Below are 21,170 nucleotides of genomic sequence, written 5' to 3'. Positions count from 1 at the left end.
TGTTCGATTGGTCTGTGTATCTTTTTATGCAAGAACCATTCTGTTGTTTGAATTTTCTGCTCAGAATTGCTTTGGCTAATTAGGATGTTTTGTGGTTCCATACAAATTTTAGGAGTGGTTTTTCCTGCTTCTGTGGAGAATGTCATTGATATTTTGATAAGCATTACACTGAATTTGTAGATTGCTTTGGGTAAGAGGGGCATATTAGCAATACGCTAATTCTTCTAGACGATGAACATGGGAGGTCTTTCCTTGTGTGTGTGTCTTTGTCTTTTAAGTTTCTATCACCAGTGTTTTATAAATTTCATTGTAGGGATCACTCAATTTCTTGACAAAATGTATTCCTAGATGTTTTTATTTATTTATCTGTGGTTCTTGGGAATGGAATTGCTTTCTTGATTTCTCAGCAATTTCATTATTAGTGCATAAAAATGCTAATAATTTTTGTATATTGATTTTGTATCTTGCAACTTTAATAAATTTATTTATTGTTTTTAAGAGTTTTTTGGTGGAGTCTTTGTTTTTTTATGTATAAAGTCTTATCATTTGCAAACAGGGATAATTCGACCACCTCTTTTCTTATTTGGATACCCTATTCTTTCTCTTGTCCTTCTGCTCTTGCCAAAATCTGAAATTTTTTGAGCATAATATTCATGCTCAAAATTTTCAGGTTTTGGATGTTTTGATTAGGAATGCTCATCTTGTAGTAGGGAATATTTTATGTGTTATGAGAGAAGACTGATGATGGGAAGACTTGGGAGTTGATGTTTTTGTTTTGTCATTGAAATATGAAGTGATCAAATCAAGTGAGGTTGAAAGTTGGAGGAACTCTTGTTGGTTTGAGAAGAGGGGAAAAATGTGAATAGATGTCTTAGAAAGTGGGGAAAAAAGTATGCCAGGAAAATTTAAGATTAGGGTAGAAGCTCAAATTACTTACTCCATATTTATGATTATGGATTTAAAATAAGGTCTGTAAGTAACAGTGCCTATTTTTCTCCAGTTACTTTCAGATGTTTGTAACCTACTTCTGTGAAAGATGAGTTGGCTTTCAGTAGAGTTATGGTTTTCCTGGTAGAGATATTTATTTAGTTTGTTTTACTTAAATATTTAAAAAAATTTAAAAAAAAAAAACTTTATATTTTTTTTTAGGTATACATGACAGCAGAATGTATTTTGACATATTATAAATACATGGAGTATAACTTATCCTACTTAGGATCCCATTTTTGAGTTGTACATGATGTGGAGTCATTGTTTTTTGTTTTTTTTTTTTCATATTTGAACATAGGAAAGTTATGTCCTATCCATTCCACTATCATTCCTAATCCCATCTCCCGATAGAGATATTTAAAGAGGTAGGAAAGAAGGTATTAGGTATGCAAGGGAGTGGTAGTAGTGTTGTACTATCTAATAAAATTTGATAGTGGGAAGTTGAGGTTAGGACTATAGTAAAAATCATAGATTGAAGACTTGCCTGTCAAGGTACATGGAAAAATGGTTAATGTCACTAATTATCAGGGAAATAGAAATCAAAACCACAGTGAGATACCACCCAGTATGTAAGACTGAAGATAACTAGTGTTGATGAGGATGTAGAGAAAAGGAAACCCTTTCACACTGTTGATGGGACTGTAAATCAGTATAGCCATTATGGAAAACAGTATGGAGGTTCTTAAAAAAAGAAAAAGAGAAAGAAAATAGATCTGCCATTTGATCCAGCATTCCCACTCCTAGTTATATATACAAAGGAAATGAAATCAGTATGTTGAAGACATGAGACATCTGCACTCTTTTTTTTTTTTTTTTTTTTTTTTTTATACTGAGGATTGAACCCAGGGGTGCTTAGCCACTGAGCCACATCCATCTCTATATTTTATTTAAAGACAGGGTCTCACTGAATTGCTAAGTTGCTGAGACTGGCTTTGAACCCATGATCCTCCTGCCTCAGTCTCCCGAACTGCCACCTTAATGTTCATTGTAGCACTGTTCACAGTAGCTAAGAAATGGAAACAATCTAAGTCTATCACCTGAGGAATGGATATGTCATATATATATATATATATACACACACACATATATATATACACATACATATTGAATAATATTCTGTCATGAAAAAGGTTGAAATCCTGTCATTTGCCTGGTATGGATGGACCTGGGTTCATGATCCTCATCCATATTGGAATCTAAAGAAAATTGATTATACAGAAGTTGAGAATAGAATGGTGTTTACCAGGGCCTGGGTGAAAAGGGTGAGGGAAGGAAGGGTAGAGAAAAGTTAATCAGTGGGTACTGTGTTACAGTTAGATAGGAGCAACATGTTCCAATGTGCTATTACACTGTATGGTGATGATAAAATAATATATTGTTTACAAATCTAGAAGAAAGAGTTTTGAATATTTTTACCATAAAGAAATGATAAATGTTTGAGGAGATAAATATATTTAACCTGATTTAAACATTACATAGTGCACATGTGTATGAAAATATTACATCATACCCTGTTAATATATACATTTTTTGTTTTATGTGTCATTTAAAAATAAATCTTTAAAAAATGGCAGAAAAATGAAAAAAATTATTGTGAGAAGATTCTAGAATAAATGAGCTGTTAAGATAGATCAGAGAAGTGGAATGTTTGACCCTGGATGTTTGATACTGAGATTTTGGAACTATGTGGGAATTAGTAATGATAGAATGAAAAACCAATTGCAAACCTTAACATCCAAATTAATAATATAAAACAAGAGATTGACCAGTTTTGTGATATTAGGTAGGGTCACCTAATTATATGCTCACCTAATAAGTTCAGATCAAAATTTCAAAATAGCTTTTTAAAAGCTAATTAATACATACACATGAAAAGTAACTACCTCTGAAAAACCATTATCTAAATTGGGAAAAGAGTACATACACTTTGTAGCTTTAGAGCCACCTTTTTAATCTCTATTCATTTTAGTTAGCATTTCAGTATCAAGAATATTTCAATATGAACTTTGAATATTTGTTTCTAAATAGTGACTTTTAGTCAATTTTGATTGTAAATTTACATTGTCCACTATAAAGGAAAATGTCTTTTTACAAATAATTTAAAGTTTTGATATTTGTTTAAATTAGGTACTCATGAGAAGCAAGAGATAAAGAAGAAGAAAGTTGAAAAAGGAGTGCCTAATGTGCATCCTCCTGCTGCTTCAACTTCCAAGCCTTCTGCAGATCAGATCAGACAAAGTGTCAGACATTCTCTCAAAGATATTCTTATGAAAAGGTAACACACATTGTTATTACAGAATATTTAATAATATATGCTTCATGTGTTTGAAAAATAATTGAATTCTTCTAATTTTAAGACTTACAGACTCAAATTTGAAGGTACCTGAGGAAAAGGCAGCAAAAGTTGCCACAAAGATTGAAAAAGAGCTTTTCTCTTTTTTTCGGGACACAGATGCAAAATATAAGAACAAATACAGAAGTTTGATGTTCAATCTGAAAGATCCTAAAAACAATGTAAGTATGTTTTGCTCATACCTATGAATTTTATGCTTCTGACTTCTCTAAATACATGGGATCTAAGATTGTACTATATTAGGTCTATAATTTATTAATTGAAGTGAGATTATAGAATTATCTCTTGGAAAGAACATTGTGAATGTATTTTGTTTTTGTGGTGCTGGGAATGGAACCCAGGACTGCATACATGTAAAGCACACACTCTACCCAAATCAACATCCCCACTCAGAACATATAATAGTCTTCTTCTTACTGATTTATGAATTTTTCATAGTAGTGAGTAGTGTTATATAATTAGTACATCGATAGTACATGCCTTACTCTGGTTTATGTGAATTTTCTTTGCATAATCCAGACTATTAAAAATTCTTTTATATGTATTCTTCAGAAAACTCTTGTTAAGCTAAAATCTTAACACTATATTATTACTTTTGATTTAAAGCTTAAAATAGAGCTGTATACCTTAAAAATATAAATTACATTTACATTAAAAAATTAACAACAAAAAATTAAAGCCTGTGTATGATGATGCATGCTGGTAGATGTAGCCGTTTGGGAGGCCAATGCAAGAGAATTGTTTGAGCCCAGGAATTCAGAACTCTTCTAGGCAACATAGACTTCCATTTCAAAATAAAACAAACAAAACCCCGAAATAATCCCAACCAAACACAACAAAAATATAACAGAAAAACTAATCTAAAGCATTTTTGCCAAATTCAATATAACTTTAGTTCTAAATATCTTTTATCAGTCGAGTAAACATTTGTTGAATCTCTTGTCTTTTCTTGGGATTTCTTACTTGAGACTTAGGGGAAATCTCAAAGCTGTGTGTTTGTCAGTGTCAAAGGTATACCTTTGGTGAGTATACTAAGCAGAAGAAGTGATGCCAGTGAACATTTTCAAAGTTCCAAACATGATCTCTTTTGTGTTATATTTACCTGGGTTCAGCAGTAATTGTGTTATAGATGACTCTGGGTAATGGAATATTAATTAAATGTGATCCTCTTTTTTTGAGGGGGTTGAGGGAGTACCCGAGGATTGATTCATCCAAAAGCAGATCAAAAATACTAAATTTTTTAAAAAGGAAAATATTGGTTCTGTACTGAACATGTACAGACTTTTCTTTGTAATTTGTCCTTTAAAAAGAGTTTAGTAATGATGTACATAACACATACACTTTTTTAGATATTATAAATAAACCTAGAGATGGTCTAAATTATAGTTATACATCCCTTAATGACAGGGCTGCATTCTGAAAAATTCATCATTGGGAATTTTACCACTGTGCAAATTTCAAAGAGCAAATTTGCACAAAGAAAAGGCAGTTAACAACATATTATCTGCTACTAGGTGATATTTTCTTGTGCCTACCATCATACATGTGGTCCATTGTTGACTGAGATGTTGTGACATGTCACATGACATGTATGCAAGCAAGTGCATAGGTGATATGCAAACAGTACATCATTCTGTATAAGGAACTAAAACGAGAATTTGGTGTCCATGGGAAGCCCTAGAACCATTCCCCTTGCAGATACTGAGAGTTTATGTGATTTGAAGCATTTCTTGAACTATGCTTAAGAAAAGTCTATATTACACAGTCTGCTGTTATGGTCCAAGAGGAATCAGATATTTCTTGAATAATCTAACTTTTCCATAAGACTGACTTCCTTTAGGTTTTTAATTTGGTTATTTACACTGAGTCCCATTCAAGGCTATTGGGACTTAAACATGCAAAATTTTAAAATATGGAAGATATTAGGTTGAGTAAAGCTCTTTTCTGTAGTACCCTTCTGTACTATGGATTGGTTATTATAACAGATTATGTCCCTGAATAGATTTAATACAATTTCTAGATAGGTATATAATGGTCCCACTACATATGCTTCTCCATTGTTTTGATTTTTATATCAAATGTATATTTCGCTGCCTTACAGTATAAAACTTTTATTTAACTTCTGTGCAATATGTAATATATAAATAATTAAATGTTTGTAAATCAATTTCAACATTATATCTATTCATTACAAAGCTTATGTATAGCAGCTCCTCTTTTAAAAATGTTTGTCTTCCTTTTTCTTCCCATTTTTCAATTCCATCCAGATATTATTTAAAAAAGTACTGAAAGGAGAAGTAACTCCTGATCATCTTATAAGAATGAGTCCAGAAGAACTAGCTTCTAAAGAATTAGCCGCTTGGAGACGAAGAGAAAACAGACATGTAAGAATATCTGTAAATATGGGTTTAATTATCAAACCTATATTTTTTGTCATCGGGAAAAAATAGAGAGATAAATTCAGTATAAAATAGACAGTAACACAGACTTTCTATTCTGTGTTCTAATTGCTTAATCTGCATTCTTCTGTTTTCATTTTTTTAAGAGATGGGGATCTTCTCAGGATGATGAATAATTTGATGTGGCATCCTACTTTTTTAAATTAAAATAAATTATTAGGATTATCAGGGTTAAAATTAAAAAAAAAAAAAAGAGAGAGAATGGGGGTCTTGATATGTTGTCCAGGCTGGCCTGAACTCCTGGGCTCAATTGATTATCCTTCCCCTGTCTTCCAAGTAGCTAGGACTGCTGGTATATGCCACCTCGTCTGACTTCCTCTGTTTCTTAAAGTTCTTCTGTTTTTCCTGATCTCGGCAGGGTTTTTGTCATTTCCTCTGTTATTAGGTTATAGAATTGCTTTGTGAGTTATTGTTGTATTTTGCCAATCAGAAGAATGGGAAAATCGGTATCTCCTTGATCACATACATACTTTTTTTTTTTTTTTTTTTTTTTTGTGGTGCTGGGAATTGAACTCAGGGCCTTGTGTATGCAAAGCAAGCACTCTACCAACTGAGCTATATTCCCAGCCCACATATATACTTTTCATAAACACAGTTTGAGGGTATTATGAATTATTGGTAGTTTGTAGAACCAAATGAAATAAGTTCAAATAAAAATTTTGTACAAGTTCACAGTTCTTTATTGTTTAAAGCTGAAAATGACAAAAACTCTAAAAAATAAAAAATTTTTTCACATATCTAATTTATTGATAAAACCTGATCTGAGTTGTCGTCGGTAAGTGTTCACATTCACAGAAGTACTGTATGTTTAATTTTATGGTGCTCAGATTTGACTGGAGTGTTATTAAAACATATAGTATGTACAGTATACTGCATTTTTAGAACTGAAAAATTCTGAAAGTTAACAGATACCAAGAGTTTTCAGTTTAGGATTGTGAACTTGAAGTACCTTTAAAGAGTAAGTGAATATATGACTTAGAGCTATTGTTACAACAAGATATTGAGCTGTATTACCTAATATCTTACCTTTTCTTCTTTGCCTCCATATCCCAAATATGCATATGCTTATCCTATGCTTCCCCCGCCCCCTCCTAGTACTAGGGATTAAAACCCTGAGCACTTTAGCACTGAGCTATGTCCCCAGCCCTTTCTATTTTATTTTTTTTAAGTTTGAGACAGGGTGTCAATAAGTTGCAGAAGCTGACCTAGATCTTACCATCCTGCTTTTTTAGCTTGCTGATTTCCTGGCATTTTAAATGTGTGTTACTGAGCCTGACTTTTCTTATGCTTTGAAACTGGCTCCAAGTATCATCTTCATTGAACATGAACTTATTCTTTCCTTAGGCCACATACCTGATTTCTTTCTTTTCAAAGGGTGATTTGCCCTTAACAAAGGCAATATAAATGAGCAGACCCATCTTTACCTTCCTTTACCCCATTCTTTTCTTTTCCCAGCTACCTTTTACTATTCTTTGCAGTACTTGCTACATTTTAAGGTTTTGTTGCTGAACTTGTTCAACTGTGAATTATCAGTGTTATGAAGTAGACCTAGTCAGGAGACAACTAATAGTGGACTGCTGAGTTATTTTTGATCTTTGTATAAATTGCCGTTGTTGGGAAGTTAGAACATCAAATTAGGAATCTAAGGGTGAGGTAGTTCTTATTATCCTCCGGTAGCTGCCAGAAAGTTCTAAATCAGGAAACAAATTTCAAATATGAATAACATGTTTCACTTATTTGCAAATTATATTGCACAAGTGGCATTCTTTTGTAAGGTACATGTAAAGTTCTCATGATTGAGTTAAGAGTAATTCTTAAAACTTCAACACTTAAAACAATCTCTGGCATGTATAAGCTCTCAGTATGCGTATTTTGTGTGAGAGGACTATTTAAAGATTAAAAATCATTTATGATGATTTTTTGACTTTTAGGTAAGCTTTTATTATTATTTAAAGTATACATTTGGAAATACATATTTTAAATTCTTTAAAATATTTCCTGTTAGACCATAGAGATGATTGAGAAAGAGCAGAGAGAAGTGGAAAGACGACCAATCACAAAAATAACTCATAAAGGTGAAATAGAAATTGAGAGTGATGCCCCAATGAAAGAACAAGAAGCAGTCATGGAGATTCAGGTAAAGATAATAGATGTATGTTTTATAGCTAAAAAACATAAGATTCAGAAAAGATGTATTTGCTTAATGTTTATAAAGTAGAAAGAAAAAAATTAAAACTATCTACTTTAAAGTACTTATTGATTTAATGGTTTTTGAGAGTGTTTGGAATATTATTTCTCTTAGTATGCAGGTTATTTGCTTTGTAGGCACCTTTTTAAAAAACTTATGATGTAAATTCCTGGGATACTTTGCAGTAATTCTTCCTAGGCTTAGAAATCTGGAGGTTCTTCTTAGACTAAATGTGAGAGCTGGTATAACTTATGTTTTCAGATTTTGATGAGGAAATAATTCTAAATTTTACTAAAAGCTTTGAAGTGTGAGGAATTTTGAGCTTTGGCTTTATTTTAATTAATAGCCACCTTTTTCAAAAGAAATAGTAAAAAAAAAGCTATGAGTATAATAATTTCATTTTAGAAAAATATCAGTGGAAATACAAATTGTGTTTTGTAATTGAGGCTGTATTTTACTGGGTAAAACTAATTTTTTCTCTCACATATTACTAGGAACCTACGGCCAGTAAGTCATTGGAGAAGCCAGAGGGATCTGAAAAACAAAAAGAAGAGCTTGATTCCATGTCTAAAGATACCACTAGTCAACACAGACAGCATCTTTTTGATCTTAACTGCAAAATTTGCATAGGTAATTGAAATTTTTCTTCCTAAAATGTATTCATTGTTAAAAGGGAATACTTCTATATTAATATTTGTAATTTAAGTAGGTTTTATTGTCTTAGTTCTTGTGGTACAGCACCCACCCACTCTGAACAGTAGCATATTTTCATGTGACATGGTTTTCAGGGTTTGAGGTATAGATTGATACTTAATTGTATTATATGGGCCCGGAACTTAACTCTTGCCAAGGTTAAATGACAAGAATTTAACAATTAGAATGAACATCAGAAATTGTGGGCAGTTGTAATGATACTGTAATTTGCTAAGGTGATGGAGTAAAATAGCATTCATATTTTATTATTCTATATAACAATAAATCAAATTTTTATTAAAGACGATTTTTAGAGCAATTTTAGGGTGTTAACAAAATTAAGATGATGCAGAGATTTTCTATAGACAACCTTATTCCACATATGCATATCCTCTCCCATTTTCTGTACCCTCCACCAGAGAGGTGCAGTTGTTATAATTGATGAACCTATATTGTCACATTGTAACCACCCAGAGTTCATTGTTTATGTTAAGAGTTCACTCTTGATGGTACATTCTGTGAGTTTGGACAAATGTACAATGACATGAATCCAGTTATAGTACCATATAATGATATTCTCATTGCCCTAACATTTCTATGTACTTTTCACCCTTCCTCCCACCACACATCAAACCCTGGTAATGACTATTCTTTTTACTTCTTGCATAGTTTTGTCTCTTTCAGAATATCATAGTTGGAATCATATAGTATGAAGCATTTTCAGATTGACTTCTCTCACTTATTTCATGTATTTAAGGTTTTTCCATGTCTTTACATTGCTTGATAGCTCATTTCTTTTTAGAACCGAATTATAGTTCATCACCTGGATGTACCACAGTTTATCCTTTCACTTAGTAAAGGTCATCTCATGAGTGCCATAAATATTCACGTGAGAGTTTTTGTGTGTGTTACCTTGGGTAGGTAAAAAGGATCATAATTGTTTGATTGTATAGTATGTTTGTTTTTGTAAGAAACTGCTACACTGTCTTCCATAGTGACTGTACTACACATTTGGTGACACCACTAGTAGTAAACGAAATATTGTACTGTTTCACAATTCTCACCAGCTTTTGGTGTTGACGTTGAATTGGTCATTCTAATAGTTGTGTTGTAGTATCTCGTCTTAATTTACACTTCCGTAATGACATATGATGTTGAGCATCTTTTCATGTGCTTATTTGCCATTTGTATACCTCTTTTGGTGAGATGTCTGTTCATACCTTTTGTACTTATTAATATGATTTTTTCTTATTTTTGAGTTTTAATAGTTTGTATATTTTGGATCATAAGATATGGATTTTGCAAATATTTTCTTCCAGTCTGTGCTTGTATTCTCATTCTTGATACTGTCTTTTGCAAAGCAGAAGTTAACTTTAATGGAGTCCAGTTCATCAGTTCTTTCATTCATAGTTCATGCCATTGCTTTTTTCTCTAAAAAACCATTGCCATACCCAAGGTCGACTGGCTTCTTTCCTGTGTTACCTTTATGAGTTTTATAGTTTGGTGTTTTACATGTAGTTTTATGGTCCAGTTTGAGTTAATTTTTGTGAAGGGTGAAAGGTTTGTATCTAGATTGCCTTTTTTTTTTTTGCACTTGCATATCTAGTTGTTCTAGTACCATTTATTGAAAAGACTCTTTTTCTTGATTACATTGTCTTTGTTCTTTTGTCAAAGATCACATGAGTGTATCTCTGTTCTTGTAAATCTATTTCTGGGATCTGTGTTCTGTTCTGTTAATCTCTGCTTGTTCTTTTGCTAATAACACTCTATCTTGATTACTTTAAATTTGTGGTAAGTCCTAAAAGCAGGTGTTTTCAGTTCTCTGAGTTTGTTCTCCTTCATTATTGTGTTGGTTATTCTGTATCTTTTGGTCAGAAATTACTTTTTCTCTTGTATTCTTACCTTGTTTATTCATTCAGTAAGCATTTATTGAGCTCTTTTTGTCAGGTACTTTGCTGAGAAAATGTAGTGGTGAAAGTCTGATGTCGAGTAGTAAAGGCAGATGATTATTTAAGTTACAGAAATACAATTGTTGAAAACGTATTTGGCAAGAAGACAGCCTGCACTAGGGTCTCAAGAATGGTTGGTTGAAGAATTGACATTGAACCCAAGATGTGAAGGTTGAGGTGTTCCTACAGAGAAAAAGGCAAGAACGTTTTAGGTAGTGGGAATGAACCTGAACTAAATTGAAGAAGAGGAGAGAGGCATATGATTTGATTGAAGAAATATTTAGAGATCACAGTTTCAAGTGTTTTATAACCATTTTTTCAAACTTCACAGTCAATAGTAGCAGCGGAATTGGTTTAATAAGTAGTGACCAGCATTTCAAAACAGACAAAAACAGGTTAGAGAATATCACTGTGTGAATGATGCTTATAAAAGATGATTTTATGAAACTTTAGTTCAAAATCAAAATACATGTACACAGAAACACACCAATTATATAAATTTAACAGTAGCACAGAACATTTGTTAAATACTACTAGACTTGACCTGTTTTTTTTCCTTCTTGATAGTATGATTTATAATCAATGTCATCTTTTAAATTTCACTAGTGGTTTTCATGTTTTAGTAACTAAGTAGTGCTGCACTGTGCATGTGTAGTTTGAACTGATGCTATACATGGCACCAAGTAGGATATGTATGTACAGATCTGAATGTTACTTCCCAATACCATTGGATTTTGATATACTTAGATAAAGTATATCATTATACTTCAGGGGACCAAGAAACCTATTTGGGGTTCTTGTTACAACATTTTAATTTTACCATGTCTGAGTTGCTTCACATTCTTTTCCTAATTTTTCATATCAGTAGGAGGAGAAGAATTATACTATATTGTCCATTTTATTCTTGATACATTTAGGAGGTAATTATAAATGATTTGAAGGGAAATTAAAAATAGTACAGGTAGAATCCTCCACAGTATGCTGTGAATTGCATTTCACATCAGCTTAGTTCCTTTAAGGGTCTGCAAGTGGGGATAACACTGGTAAAATAACACTGTGGGTGCCAAAGGAAAACAAACCAGTACACATGTACTGTATTTATGTTGATTATTAAGTACAGGTGTAACATAATTCATTGTATTATAGTATAATGAAATGATAATAGTTAGATATTACCCCGGAAATGGATGGTTACTTAATAATTGAATCAGAGAAACAAAATAACTTTAGAAAGTAAATACAAATCAAGTTATACAATTGCAGTTAACAACAATGGTTTGTAATCTTCTGGTATCTTCTGGCATTAGGTCGAATGGCACCACCTGTAGATGATCTTTCTCCAAAAAAAGTGAAAGTTGTTGTTGGAGTAGCTCGGAAACATTCAGACAATGAAGCAGAAAGTATAGCAGATGCATTGTCCTCAACTTCCAATATTTTAGCTTCTGAATTCTTTGAAGAGGAGAAACAAGAGTCTCCAAAATCAACATTTTCTCCTGCTCCACGGTAGTTTTCTATTTATAATTTCCTTAATAATCATTATAGATTTTTGCCAAATTATGCTTGAAAGTGCTCAGAAACAGAAAAGTGACATATTTCTTAAGAATCTTTCTTTTGAGAAAGTAATTATACCTTTTTGTACTCTAAACTGAAATAAAAGAATGAAAGTTAATTTATTTTGAGTGGTTAGAATGAGAGAGTCGAGTGTGTGAGGAAATGCTTAACAACTCTAATTATGCTGTTCCTGAGAGGCAGGGGATATGTTATTAAAGGAAAATTGTTCTGACTTCACTGGGCCTGCCTGCCTAAATCAGCCGAATGGATGACTGTATATGTGAATGTAATTTCATAAAGTGAAAATGTAAACTTTTTTTGGTGGCCTTTATTTATTTTGACCTTCTTGACCTGATTAAAATAGCAGTAACTAATGACTAAGTAGAAAGGGAATTTGTTAGTGGATCTTTAGGTTGCTAACTTCTTAATACTATTTTTAGTCCAGAGATGCCTGGAACTGTTGAAGTTGAATCTACCTTCCTGGCTCGATTGAACTTTATCTGGAAAGGTTTTATCAACATGCCTTCTGTAGCAAAATTTGTTACCAAAGCTTACCCAGTATCTGGCTCCCCTGAATACTTGACAGAGGTACTGTGAACTTTTCTGTCATTCTGTGTTTGACTGGCTTACATGTTCCCAAAAGCAATAGGCAGGAAAACAATGTGCATCTAATAATAAAAAATATTTATTAATAGTAACTCTTAAATAGTAATACAATTATGAATTCACCAATGGATTTACAGAATTGTAGAATACTATACTATGAAGGTTTTAAACCCACATGTCCTTTAATTCTTTTTCAGATGTATTTCAGTATGTCAGAAAATTAAAAATCAAAGAGTCTGTCTGTATGGATATCCAGTTTGTCTTCAAATAAAGACTTACATAAATGATTGACATGCTTATGGCCTTCAGTGTTAGCCCATCAGGAAGATTTTTTTATTGTTAAATAAGTCTCCTGATTCTCCTACTTTTCCAGCTTCATGATTACAGATCTTATTTGCTATTTCTGTGAATATGATGTTGACTGGAAGTTGATGCTTTACAACTCGTTTACAGTCCCACGAGTCTAGTCACCATACTTGCTACAATGATACTCTTGTTGATTTTATACCTGCAGAAATAGGAAAAAACTGTTACATCATGTTTATAGACAATAAACAGCAGTAGCATCATAATATGATTAATGACAAAATTTGACATTTTTAAACTATTTTGAAGGAAATATTTGGGTGCCAAAGAAAGACAAACCAGTACACATGTACTGTATTTATGTTGAGATTATATTTGCTGTTATGTTCATCTCGACATGATCCTTTTTCATTCATTCTCAGTCCGGTGACCATAAAGACACAGTTTTTAAAAAAATTCTTTACTGTATTTCAAAAAGCCTAAATCATATAACTGTTCTTTCTAAGGGTGACGTAACATAAACTTTAATTATCTTTTGACCAGGCTGAAATTAGTTTAATGTAATACTGTTTAGCTAATGTTGATCAGTTTGTTTGACAGTTGTTTTTTTAGGTTGTTAAGACACATTTACATAGTTTGCATGATAAATAATATTTTAGAAATGTGACTTTTTTTAGGAGAAAAATGGGCCAGTGATACTGTTCTTTTTGGAAAAAATTGAGAAATTTACTCTTTGATTTAGGTCTTGGTGAAGATAACTCTCTTGAATGGAGAATTAGGTCCTGAAGTATGGAACCCTTTTGATCTTATATAAAATTATTTTCATCTTTGTGATTGCAGAACTCCACTTCTGCTTTCCAGTTATTTTTAGTTTGATTTGAACTAAAATCCTCCCCCAGGTATTTAAAGTAATATAAATAAACAAGTGAATTTAATATCAACTAATTATTTTTCTGTGATTTTCATTAGACTTCATGGAAAAAATAGGAATAGACTGAAGAAAGTTGTAAATATTCTTTTATTACTATCTTTTAATATTCTTTACTGATTTAAGTATAGGTTATTTATAGAAAGATCATACTTTTAAAAAAAAATGCCTTGCATTATTACACTTATTCTTCTCTGAAAAACTATACTTTATAATTAAATTTGATAACCTGAAATTCAACTGTTAATGATTAAGAAATATCTCAGCCTACTTCCACCAAAAACAAAAGAAAACAAAGCTGGGCAAATGGGAACCATTTCCCATTTCTCTCTGAATATTCTGAAATGTCTTGTACTCTTCCTGGATTGTAATGTTTTTTTTTGTTTTTGTTTTTGTTTTGTGGGTTGGGGATTGAACCCAAGATACTATACCTTGAATCTATACTCTCAGCCCTTTCTCATTTTTTCATTTTTGAGACAGGGTCTCCCTCACTTAAGTTACTTAGGATCTCACTAGGTTACCAAGTGTAGCTTCAAACTTGTGATCCTCTAGCCTCAACCTCCTGAGTTGCTGGGATTATAGGCGTGTACTACCTCACCTGGCCCTAAGACTTTTAATAGTTGTTATGTTAGGCATCATTCCTTTGGAGTTGACATTTGAGCTAAAACCTAAATTGTTCTTTCTCTATTATGTTTTCTGATACATTTGTATTTACTTTGTGTGTGCATCACTGAGCTACAGTCCCGGCCCTATTTACTTATATTCATTATACTTTCAAATAGGTCTTAAAGCTGAAATTGTGTAAATTATGAAGAGTGTAATGAAGACATTTTGTACAAATTGATCACTTACCTTTTTTACCGTAGGATCTCCCAGATAGTATTCAAGTAGGTGGCAGGATATCACCTCAGACAGTTTGGGATTATGTGGAAAAAATTAAAGCATCAGGAACCAAGGTGAGGAATACTTTTTTCACAATATCAGCCTGGGAAAATACTTGCAAAATAAACTACTCAGAGTTCTTATGCAAGGATGCATGTTCTCCTGGGAAAGAGCGCCAGTACAAATTTCAAATGTTCATAATGTACGTCACAAGGCTGAAAACAACCCAGCTTTCCTTTTTATTTTCTGCTTTCTGGTATGCTTTCTCTGTGGCTTTTCTCAATAGTTTCAAAGAAATGTTTTACAGTAAGTATTGAAATCCATCTGGAATTCTGCATTGTTTCAATTGTAGATTTTTTTTTAGTTAGGGCATTGCTAAGCTTTTGCAATAAAGAAACTCTAAAATATAATGGTTTAAACAACACAAAAGGTTTTTTTCTCTTCTGTTAGGCCAGTTGTTCAAAGTGGTTAGGTGGCTCTGATTTTATAGGATAATTTAGGAACTGGGCATCTTCCTTCTTGTCTTTTTATTATTTCAAAAGTGTTTTCCTTCATCAGTTGAACATGGTAAAAGCTGACTCATCAGACCAAATGAGAATAAAGGAGGACTGTTTGTTGAGTTGTGTAAGGGAAAGACCCAGACATTATATTTGTCACTTCATTTCTCTTAACTTCCACTGGCTGGAAGTTAGTCACATAGCCATACATAGTTGCAGGGGAGTCTGGGAAAGGAATTTCTTTTGGATAGTCTTGTGCCCAGCTGAAAGTTAAGACCTTGTTAGTGATCGGCAGAAAGGAGAATACAAACTCAGAGATAATTAGTAGCCTTTATTGTGATATTATTTTTCTTTTTCCTTTATATATTTTATATCTTTTTTTTACTCACAGAATAGTACTACATAGGAATAATTTAATCATTTGAAGTTTTTTTCCCTGCAAGTGATCTGATAATAGCACATTAGAGGCATTCAATAAATAAATCTAAAGTAAGTGAACATTAATTTTTTGCCTTTTCTGGAAATTTTCAGTTTTTCTTTGAAGTGATCCAAAATGGATAGTCTTAAACCAAAGAGTAATTTTTTCCAATATAAATATTAGAAGTTAATTTGATGTAGTGATAGAATATAATAAACTTGGAGACAGTATAAAAAAGTCACTGCATTTATTTGCTGCCACTTTCTTAATGGTAATAAAAACAGGGACTATTACTCTTAAATATTTTGGGAATCACTCTTGAATCTACCCATGTATAACAGCCCAGTACTTTATTGCCTCAACTTGAACTGACTTAAACATTATGATAATTCTTATTAATACAACTTAAGTATCCCTTATCTGTAATGCTTGAGACTAGAAGTGTTTCAAATTTTAGATTTTTTGGATTTGGGAATCTTATGACATTTGTGTGACATAGTAGACTTGGGAAGGGGACCCAAGTCTAAATACAATATTCATTTGTTTCTTACACCACCTTACGCACATAACCCGAAGGTAAGTGTGTGTGTGTGTGTATTTTTGTATATATGTATATATATATTTTATATATATATATATATGTATATATATATATATATATATATATATAGTATGTTTAGGGTGCCTTTGTATCTTGTCATGTGAGATCTTGTCATGTGAGATCTGGTGTGGAATTTTTTATATGTTCGCATGGAAAAAGTTTCAGGTTTTGGGGTATTTCAGATTTTGGATTATCAGATTAGTGATGTACAGCCATATATGTATGATGATTTTTATCTAAAATCAGGCAGTGTAGATGATAGACATTGTATAAGAGGTAGAGCCAGAGTTGATCTCATTCACTTGGTTCCCCTAGGGAAACAGTTTTAGGCTTTGCACCAGATCTGGCTCTCCCCATTCTGACCGTATGCCTTCATGGAGAAACATCCATTTAATACCAAATTATGACTGTCTTCTGTTTGAAACAAAGCCAAGAACCAGAGGCAAACAGCAAATTTGGCGAGTTAGCCAAATGACTTTATAAAATTTAAGGTCTGTGTGCATTTGAAGTCTTTTCACCCAGTCCCTCTGTGTTCCTAAATTCCTTTCTTATAGAGTATCAGTAGATTTGTGTGTTTGCGATACTTGTCAGTCTTCCTTTATATGGCAGCTCACTTTTTCAGTTTTCTTACCTGCAGCTGTCTATGGTTCAGAGATACTAAATGGAAAATTCCAGAAGTAATTTATAAATTTTAAATTGTGTTCTGAGTAGCATGATGAAATCTTGCTCCATCCTATTGTTTCCCACCCAGGATACTAGTCATTTCTTTGTCCAGTGTATCCAGGATCCATGCCATGTACACTACCCACTGGCTAGTGACATAATAATCATTCTGGTTTTCAGAGTAACTGTCATGCTATTGCAGTGCTTGTGGTCATATAATAATGACCTCAAAGCAAAAGAGCATTGATATCGATATATTATAATATGGTAGTTCTAGTTTATTATTACTGTTAATCTCTTACTGTAATTTATAAATCAACTTTATCACACATATATACCTACAGGAAAATATTACAGCATATGTGGGGTTGAATAATATTTGCAGTTCCAGGGATCCACTGGGAATGGTGGAATATAACCCCACAGATAAGGGGAAACTACTGTATAAATACATGGTTTGGTGGTGATGTTGTATATTATGAATTTATAGTGTATCAAAAATATGGGTAGCTCTATGGAAGTTTTAGCATTGGAAGTCAGGGTTTGGTATAGATATCAAAGACTTGGGTTTCAGTATCATTCGTGCTACTGATAAGTTGTGTCACTTGAACAATTGATTAATCACCTTGGCACTCAGTTTCTCATGGAATGTCAGCAAATAAAGCAAGCTCATCAGTGAATCAGTAGCGACCTTAAGAGTTGGCTTCCTTTTAGTCTTCTCATCTGTATTTAAGTTGGTAAACTAACCATCATAAAATTCATTGTATTACTACTATTTGAGAAATAATATTTAAAACCAAGCTATTTTTTGATTATTTAAAACAACTATTTGTTACTTTCTTGAATAGGAAATTTGTGTGGTTCGCTTTACACCGGTAACTGAAGAAGATCAGATTTCTTATACTTTGCTGTTTGCATACTTCAGTAGCAGAAAGCGATATGGAGTAGCTGCTAACAATATGAAGCAGGTTAAAGATATGTACCTTATTCCTTTGGGTGCTGCAGATAAAATTCCACATCCTCTTGTGCCTTTTGATGGACCTGGTAGGTACATGTTTTAACAATGGAGTGAGATTAATGTAAAGTGGAAATTGAGACCAGAGTGGAAGAATGACTGTTTGCTTTCTTAAGATCCAGCCCCCTAGAGGTGGCTTGACAGGGCTAAGCACCCATTAAATAGCTTGTAATATTAGATGTAGAATGTATGTAATGATTAAAAACAGATGTTTTTTATTTTATACAGGGCTTGAACTGCATAGACCTAATCTATTGTTGGGCTTAATTATTCGTCAGAAGCTGAAGCGGCAGCATAGTGCTAGTGCTGGAACGAGTCATATAGCTGAGGCTCCTGAAAATGTACCTATAGCCTTGCCACCTGACAAAAAAAGTAAAATAGAGACATCTACAGAGGAAGCACCAGAGGAGGAAAATGACTTTTTTAATTCCTTTACAACTGTATTACACAAGCAAAGAAACAAGCCTCAGCAGATTCTTCAGGAAGACCTTCCAACAGCAATTGAACCTTTAATGGAAGTCAGCAAACAAGAGCCACCAAAACCATTAAGATTCCTTCCTGGGGTGTTAATTGGCTGGGAAAATCAACCTTCTACTCTTGAATTAGCAAATAAGCCTCTTCCTGTGGATGATATACTTCAGAGCCTTTTGGGCACCACTGGTCAGGTTTATGAGCAGGCTCAGTCAGTGATGGAACAGAACACTCTTAAAGAAATTCCCTTTATAAATGAGCAAAGCAACACAAAAGCAGAGAAAGCAGATAAAATGGAAGTAACTGATGGAGAAACCAAGGAGGTAAAAGTTAAAGTAGATAATCTTTCAGAATCTACAGGTAATTCAGTAGTAGGGGAAGAAACATCATTAGTGGGATCCTCTTCCATTTCTCCAGGGCCTTTGACAAGTCTTAGTCTCAGAGGTAAACCACCAGATGTTTCTACAGAAGCGTTCTTAACAAATTTATCAATTCAGTCAAAACAAGAGGAAACTGTGGAGAGTAAAGAGAGAACATTAAAAAGACAGTTGCTCCAAGATCAGGAGAATAATTTGCAAGATAATCAGACTTCTAATAGTTCTCCGTGCAGGTCTAATGTAGGGAAAGGAAATGGAGATGGTAATGTGAGTTGCAGTGAAACTCTTGTTTCTAATACAACAAGATCCCCACAGTTTATCAATCTGAAAAGGGATCCTAGGCAAGCAGCAGGACGGAGTCAGCAGATAACTGCTTCAGAAAGCAAAGATGGAGATAGTTGCCGTAATGGAGAAAAACACACCTTACCTGGTCTGTCACACAACAAGGAGCACTTAGCAGAACAAATCAATGTGGAGGAAAAGTTGTCTTCTGTAGAGAAAATCTCATGTGTTCAGCAGAATGATAATTCGAAGGTTGCACAGAACTCACCATCAGTAGAAAACTTACCTTCTTCCCAAACAGAACAAGCAAAACCCTTACAGGAAGATATTTTAACACAAAATATTGAAACGGTACACCCATTTAGAAGAGGATCAGCTGCAGCAACGTCTCATTTTGAAGTTGGAAACACATGCCAATCAGAATTTCCTTCTAAAAGCACCAGCTTTACTTCCAGAAGCACCAGCCCCAGAACAAGTGCAAACTTTTCACCCATGAGGCCACAGCAGCCCAACCTTCAGCATTTGAAGTCTAGCCCTCCTGGATTTCCATTTCCAGGGCCTCCTAACTTTCCCCCACAAAGCATGTTTGGATTTCCGCCACATTTACCACCTCCATTACTTCCTCCTCCTGGCTTTGGCTTTACTCAAAATCCCATGGTTCCCTGGCCACCTGTTGTTCATCTCCCAGGTCAGCCACAACGTATGATGGGTCCCCTTTCACAAGCATCAAGATATATAGGCCCACAAAATTTTTACCAGGTTAAAGACATTCGGAGGCCAGAAAGGCGTCATAGTGACCCTTGGGGTAGGCAAGATCAACAACTGGATAGGCCATTTAATAGGGGGAAAGGGGACCGACAGAGATTTTATAGTGATTCACACCACTTGAAAAGAGAGAGACATGAAAAGGAATGGGAACAAGAGTCTGAAAGACACAGACGCAGAGACAGAAGCCAAGACAAGGACAGAGACAGAAAAAGCAGGGAGGAAGGGCACAAAGATAAAGAGAGGGCACGGTTATCACATGGTGATCGAGGAGCAGATGGAAAAGCAAGCAGAGATAGTAGGAATGTAGACAAGAAACCAGAGAAACCTAAAAGTGAAGACCATGAAAAGGACAAAGAACGAGAGAAAAGTAAACATAGAGAAGGGGAAAAGGACAGGGATAGGTACCACAAAGATAGGGACCACAATGACAGAGCTAAAAGCAAAAGGTAAAATTTGCAGGCTGCTTCAAGATTACATTTAAATAACTGTTAAATGTTGTGTCTTTATAAGATTGCCTGCTAGGATTGTGCCATCTTTAAAATTTTTACTATTGGTGGTTTGCAGAACAATAACTGTGTGTTGGTACAGAGTGCTCTGTACCAGTGCTCATCATCCCTTTCTTCATACCAACTGTCCCTAGTTATAGGAATTTAATATTTTTAAAGTTTTACATTGCTGTATATTCAAAGATTTGTTTTATTAATACGCAATAAAGGCTTAGAAATTTTAGTTTTTATTCCTTAATTGGTAAATATGGTTAACTATGAAATATATTTACTGCCTCTAGTGAATGTCCTTTATATAATGACTAATTTGAGAGTAATGTGTGCTCTGTAACTTTGTTTTAAATTGCACTGTTTTTAAAGAAACTGTAGAGGAGCAACAAAAAGCCAAGCAAGTTCATAATCAGATTGTACTAATCATTTAATTGAGCAGTTTCTGACTGAGAATCAGAAGTCCACAGAGTACTTTCATTGCTTTAATCTCATTGAAGGCATTTATTACTATATACTACAGCTTTGTTGTAGGCTATTATTTTCCTTTTCGGCTCTTCAGAAACTTGAATACTTAAGCTTGTACATGATCTTGTGTTTTGCTATCCTTTTTACTGTAAAATGTAAATATTTTAAGGGATATTTTGATTCTAAATATGATAAAAGAATTTCTCATCTA

At 33.5% G+C, this 21,170-nt stretch overlaps 1 protein-coding gene across 5 annotated transcripts in view; it reads left to right on the top strand.

Moving 5' to 3' along the window:
• Positions 1-21,170, top strand: part of PHF3 (PHD finger protein 3) — an 85,274-nt gene extending 64,104 nt beyond the window's left edge. For all 5 annotated transcript variants that reach the window (XM_079146738.1, XM_079146736.1, XM_079146735.1 and 2 more), the window contains 10 exons: positions 3,118-3,265; positions 3,348-3,504; positions 5,611-5,727; positions 7,808-7,939; positions 8,485-8,620; positions 11,940-12,135; positions 12,624-12,771; positions 14,890-14,979; positions 17,933-18,128; positions 18,328-21,170. In XM_079146738.1, coding sequence (XP_079002864.1) covers positions 3,118-3,265; positions 3,348-3,504; positions 5,611-5,727; positions 7,808-7,939; positions 8,485-8,620; positions 11,940-12,135; positions 12,624-12,771; positions 14,890-14,979; positions 17,933-18,128; positions 18,328-20,447 — 3,440 coding nt within the window. In that variant the 3' untranslated portion in view covers positions 20,448-21,170. The remainder of the gene's footprint in view (positions 1-3,117; positions 3,266-3,347; positions 3,505-5,610; positions 5,728-7,807; positions 7,940-8,484; positions 8,621-11,939; positions 12,136-12,623; positions 12,772-14,889; positions 14,980-17,932; positions 18,129-18,327) is intronic.

Source organism: Sciurus vulgaris, assembly GCF_902686455.1.
Source record: "Sciurus vulgaris genome assembly, chromosome: 7".
In the NCBI taxonomy this organism is placed as follows: domain Eukaryota; kingdom Metazoa; phylum Chordata; class Mammalia; order Rodentia; family Sciuridae; genus Sciurus; species Sciurus vulgaris.
Note: the sequence above shows the minus strand (reverse complement) of the source record. Positions and strands in the feature narration are given on the sequence as shown.